The sequence below is a fragment of the Bos indicus x Bos taurus genome, chromosome 25 (genome assembly GCF_003369695.1).
Source record: "Bos indicus x Bos taurus breed Angus x Brahman F1 hybrid chromosome 25, Bos_hybrid_MaternalHap_v2.0, whole genome shotgun sequence".
In the NCBI taxonomy this organism is placed as follows: Eukaryota; Metazoa; Chordata; class Mammalia; order Artiodactyla; family Bovidae; genus Bos; species Bos indicus x Bos taurus.
Genome location: NC_040100.1, coordinates 15056829 through 15062853, shown reverse-complemented (window position 1 = coordinate 15062853; position 6025 = coordinate 15056829). Strand labels below are relative to the sequence as shown.

General features: G+C 47.0%; 1 protein-coding gene across 1 annotated transcript; it reads right to left on the bottom strand.

The window, feature by feature from the left end:
* Nucleotides 1-780: 780 nt before the first annotated feature.
* Nucleotides 781-1444, bottom strand: LOC113883775 (cytochrome c oxidase subunit 6A2, mitochondrial). The gene is made up of 3 exons (XM_027527748.1): nucleotides 1290-1444; nucleotides 1007-1143; nucleotides 781-909 (listed from the first exon to the last, which is right to left on the bottom strand). The coding sequence occupies exons 1-3, from the start codon at nucleotides 1360-1362 to the stop codon at nucleotides 826-828; spliced, it is 294 nt and encodes a 97-aa protein (XP_027383549.1). The 5' UTR covers nucleotides 1363-1444; the 3' UTR covers nucleotides 781-825.
* Between the last annotated feature and the right edge of the window lie 4581 nt (nucleotides 1445-6025).

Sequence of the window (6025 nt, the reverse complement as noted above, 5' to 3'; positions counted from 1 at the left end):
CTTCTTACTCTCTCAGTTGACTGGGACCTGTGAGCATAAGTGCACTGTAAGCAGTGTTAGGAGAGGAGGCCAAAAGTAGTTCTGTGTGTGTGTGTGTGTTGGTCATGGGTTTCCGCTCAGGCTCCCTGGTAATGACAAGTGAGCTGACTGTCCTAGAAGGTGAATGAAATATCCAGAGCTTGAACCCTTGAACGGGGTCCCTGGAAGCTAGGAGAATCAGACTTCCAGAAAAGAAGCATCTCACTTCCCCCAAATAATACAGAAGACCCGTGAACGATGGTGTAGAGCATGACTGAAATATTCCAAATCCAGAATTAGCTCAAGAAGCCTCTCACATGGGTCTGTAGATCTGTTTGAAATCACTGTTGTCTCCACACAGCCGGAACTCAGAGAGGCCCTCAGGGCGTGTCAGGCAACGCGTGGTACTTCAGGGCCTGCAGCCCTGAGTTCCCACCGGGCCTCTGTGAGCTCCCTGAATTTCAGTCATTTAATCTCTGAGCATCTCAAATTCCTCCTCTGGAGAAAAGAGAACCGAAATTATACCTTGCTCTCAGGGTTATCATGAGAAATTAGTGTATGTGAAAGCCTTTTACAACCTAGAGCCTTAATCATGAATAGGTGAACGGGGAGGGGCTATCTCCTACCTGTTCATCAAGGATGCTCCCTGGAGTCCCTGGGGAGTCAGGATCTCCGGAAGAGCACGTGGAGCACCCACTGCACTGTGCGCACGCGCCCAGCTCGAACCAGCCCCTCCCCGTGGTCCCCAAGGAGCCTCGGACACACAGCTTCCACAATTTTATTGTGTCTGGGGGCATCAGCCAAGCCTCAAGGCTTTTCGTAGCCCGTGGGCAGAGGGTTGACCCGGGGATTGTGGAAAAAAGTGTGGTTGCCGTCTCCCCATGAGAAGGGCTGTGGAGAGAGAGGGAAGGGGAGCGAGATGTCAGTATGGGGGGTCCCCCATCCCCTGGCTCACCCGCCTGCTCGCGTCCGCAAGAGGTCGGTGTACCTTGGTGCGGATCCGGAGGTGATGGTAAGGGATGAATGCCGGGCGCTCGCGGTGGCCCGAGTGGAGCCAGGAGTTGAGGGTGCAGAGGGCCACGCTCGGGAGCGCCAGCCCGAAAGTCAGGAAGCGCCAGGTGCGGGCTGCAGCAGAGGGTGGGGGAGGAAGCCAGAGGTGAGAGAGAGATAGGAGGGTCGCCAGGACGCTGGAAGGCCCCAGGGGCAGGGGGTGAGGGGGAACCGAGGGACAAGGTCAGGAAGCCACAGGGTCAGGCCCCAGCTGCACTCACCTCCTGTCCCACCATGGTCTCCCTTGGCCGCACTGGCCAAGCCCCGACTCAAGGACTTCAGAGGCAAAGCCATGTCGATGGCAGAAGCTGGGGACAAGGGCACTGTCCTTTCCTTCTCCTTCAGTGAGGCCTCGGTTCCCCTCCCCTCTGTTCCTGCCAATCACCTGTTGAGTCCCTTGAATGGGTGGCTATTTTTAGGGGGTTTCTATATTTGAAATGAGGCCTGACTGGCAAGAGGTCTTTCTCTCCAGGCAGCTTGCTTTACTGTGCCTCTTATTTTGGTAAGGGGACATTTAAAGTACAATACGCCTTTCTTTTTATAGTTGGAGGGAATTATTTTGCTCAATACTCTAGACCCAGTGATTGGCACAGAGTAGGCCTTTAATAAATATTTGTAGAATGAATAAAGTGTCCTTTTGAATCTCAGGTTTTTTTCAGGTGTATACTGTATAATAATTTGTACCTTAAATGATCTCAGTGAAGTTTAAGTAAAGTAACAGAGGAAGTTTTAGTAACTTGTTGAACAGTTAAATGTTATATATAGTATTGCTAAATTATTCTGGGGCCCTCACTGAACTATAATGGAATTCTTCCTACAGTCGCTTTTTCCCAGTTGGACTTTGGAATTGCTACTGAGAAGACGGGGACCCTGTTACAGTTACTTGATTTCTTTGTCCACACTCAGTCCAACTCTTAAACCCCCTCCCTACTCAAGATTATGGCTCTTGGTAAAAACAAAAATGAAGAGTATTTTTACCCGAAAAGGTCCTAGGTGCCTCTCTCTCCCCTCAGAGTTTTGCTGGTCATCACCAAACAATTCCCTGGGGATCCCCATCCCTTAGTCTCACCCTGGAAGATCCCACTAAGAGCTTTTCTGTCTGGTGCTGGGCCAGTGGCCCAAGGGCTGCTAGCATCCTCTGCTGTTGTCGCCCTCTTGTGGCGCACATGCTCAAGTACACCTATTGCAGAAACTGATGAGACCATCCTGGCAATTTGTGATAATCTCATTACTACAGATGCTGGGCTTCCTGGATGGCCCAATGAGTAAAGAACTTGCCTGCAGTGCAGAAGACACAGGAGACGTGGGTTTGATCCCTGGGTTGGGAATATCTCCTGGAGGAGAAAATGGCAATCCACTCCAGTATTCTTGCCTGAAAAATTCCATGGACAGTGGAGCCTAGTGGGCAACAGTCCAAAGCGTCACTAAGAGTCAGATACGACTGAGCAACTAAACACAGATGTGTGGGGAAAAGGCACTGGGCCCAAATAAGAAGCACTTTTTAGTTGCTTTTCTATGTTATTGCTATAGAAATAACCACGATCTCATTGACTGGCAGGCAAAGTGACTGGGAAGATTTAATTAGTTGTGGTCACTTCCTTGGTCACTTTGGTTAACTTTCCAAGTGTGTCCACATTGGAAAGAAAACAAGGATAGAAGAATCTGAGTTTGGGGACTTCCCTGGTGGTCCAGTGGCTAAGATTGTGAGCTCTCAATGCAGGGGGCTTGAGTTTGAGCCCCGATTGGGGAGCTAGATTCCACATGCCACAGCTGAGAATTCATATGCCACAGCTAAACAGATCCTGCCTGCCGCAACTAAGACCCAGTGCAGCCAGTTAAAAAGAAAGAACCTGAGTCCTGGCATAAGTGATTCCTTGATTCAGTTAATATTTATTGAGTGCCTACTGTGTCACACACTAGGCCAGAGACTCTGGGGAAGTCAGACAAGTGACCTGATGTCGTGATGATTCCTAATGCCGCTGAAGCAGACACCACATTGAGTGTGATAGGAGAGTTTGGGAAAACTTTCAGTGGAGCTGGGGCTCATATAATTAGGACTTTAGGTGACAGAAAAGGGGGAAGGGCATTCTGGGAAGTCAGAGATAAAATAAGTACAAAAGCATGGAGGTGTGAAAGGCCAGTAAAGCTGCAGAGGTGGGGCAAAGCTAGGGTGAGGATCTATGATGTCCGTGCTGGAGCATCTGACTCTTGTGCAGGCCCACGCTGGGGGTGGGGCTTAGGCACAGATGCTTTGAAGCAGGGGAGTGACATCAGATTTGATGTTGGAGCCTGGGGTTTAAGGGAGCGCTGTCATTGGTGGATTATACAGATGATGAACCAGAACACAGGACTAGATGCAGGGAAGGCTGATGAGGAGTCTTTTGCAATAATCCAGGCAGGTGATGACAGCAATAGGCATGTAAGGTAGTAGTACTGGCAACAGCAAGGAAAGGATGGACTTGAGAAATCTTCCCTGAGTAGAACAAAAAGGATGGGGACTTCCCTGGTGGTCCAGTGGTCAAGAATCTGCCTTCCAATGCAGCGGACATGGGTTCGATCCCTGGTTGGAGAACTAAGATCCCACATGCTGTGGGGCAACTAAGCCTGCACCTCACAACTAGAGAAGCCCCTGAGCACTGCAACTAGGGAAAGCCCGAGCACTGCTCTGAAGACCCAGCACAGCCAAAAAAATAAATCAATAAAATAAAAAGGATGTGGTGCCTGAAGGCACTTGAGTTGGAGCTGCAGAGCTATGGGAGAAAGAAGAATCAAGGACTTGGGTAGTAAGCCTGGAAATGCGATGGGCAATGCTGTGAGGCATCTCTGTGCAGTCTGAATTCTCACTAGCTAACTGGACTTTTTTTATGGTAACAACACATTGTTAGGAAAACCAACAAATAATTTTTATAAAACACAAGGGAAGTCATTTAGCACTGATGTTGAGACATCATTTAATATTATGCTTGTCCATACCAAGAAGATATGGTTTTCAGTAACTTACTTTTGCCTACCGCCTCTCTAAATCCTTTTGTAAACTGTGAAGTCTGAGGGACCAGAGAGAAGTTGTTCCTTTTCAATCTCAAAGTGGTCCAATGGCTAAGACTTCACGTTTCCCCATGCAGGGGGCAGGGGCTCGATGCAGAGTGAGAGATCTAGATCCCACATGCCACAATTAAGAGTTCGCGTGCTGCAAATAAGGATTACACATGCCACAGCTAAAAAAATAAAATATACCACACGTACCACAAGTGCAACAAAGATCAAAGATCCCACATCCTGCAACTAAGACTCGGCTCAGCCAAATAAATATGTATTTTTTTAAATAATAAAATAGTTAGCACTTACAGAGTACTTACTATGGACCAGGGGCTGTTCTGACAATTAACCAAGAGAGAGGCTTACCCACTTTACAGATGACTAAACTGAGGCACTGAAAGGTCTTAACCTTGCTCGTGGATCATTCATATGATAAATGGCAGAACCAGGACCCAAAGGTTCTGGCTCAAAGAGAGTTTCCTCCTAATTCCTCTGCTACAAATGCCTGTCTCATTAGGACAATTTTGAAATAGAAACTCCCTTTTGTCCATAATTCCACCAATTCTAACACTAATACCTTCACATTTTCTTCAGCACGTTTAGCACTAATTCCTTCAGCATGTTTATTCAGGCTTTGCCAACACACCTTCATATTTAGACTCTACAATCAGTTTAGCTACTGAACAAGAGAAAACTACCCCAAGCAAAAGATGAGTCTAAGTTTGCTTTCCAAAAAGAATATGTGCACTCCTTTTAATTTTAATTCTGTTGTACCAGGTCTTAGTAGCAGCCCCAGGAATCTTTAATCTTCCTTGCTGCATGCGGGATCTTTAGTTGTGGCCTGTGGGATCTAGTTTTCTGACCAGGGATCACACCTGAGTCCTCTGTATTGGGAGCACAAAATCTTCCCCACCAGGGAAGTCCTTGTGCACTCTTTTTTTTAACTCATGAACATTTTCTGGCTCATTCACATTCTTTTATCATGATATTTTAATGACTATATACAATTCTTTCATTTAAAAGACCACATTTTATTCATCCCTTTTATTATTGGAATATGTCACTACTATAGAAAATGCTGGAATGAGCATCTTCACACCATGCACAGAGCTTATTTTTTTAATCTCACATAGGAATCATCATCAGGAGCATAGCTGATGCCCCATGTAGGCAAGGGCCTTTGATCTTCATAAGGGAGAAGTTCTTATAAAAACATGAATGGCTGCAGTTCAATTTGCTCATGTCTGAGCCTGAGCCAAGCTTGATGACTCTAGCCTGTTCATGGTCTTGGGAGCCCTAGGTAAAGCTCAGCAGCGCTGGGAATGCTCCTGAGTCAGCAGGGACATAGCCAGTGTAGTCAGCTCTTCTGACAATTAAAAGTGTCACAGGTTTGCAAGAACTTTGATCTAGTTAGCCACCTTAATCCATTACTCTGTGACTATCACAGCTGTCTCCTCCTATTGGGTTGGCCAAAAGATCATCAGGATTTTTCCGTACCATCTTACAGAAAAACCTGATCGAACTTTTTGACGAACTCATTACATTCCCCATCTAGCCCAGGCTTTCCTTTCCCCTTGCTGGGATTAGTTTGTTTCCTACTTGGCCTTTCTCCCAATTGCCTTACATAAGGCTGTCAAATATATTTCTTATTACAGGGCAGAGCTTCCTTTTCGCACAGCCTGGGACACATACAAAATGTGAACAGTGATTTGTGAACCACATTGGGATAAAGGGTGGAGGCTGCTCCCAGCTGGAGGTGCCTGGCCCAGTGCTTCTGGCCATCCCAGGCCCCACCCATCTGCCCTAGGAGATAAAGCAGTGATCTCAACCCTGGCTGCACAATAGAATTACCCAGAAGTTTTGCAAAATTCTTTTGCGTACATTGCACCCGGGGATTACAATGACATACAGGTGGCTCAGA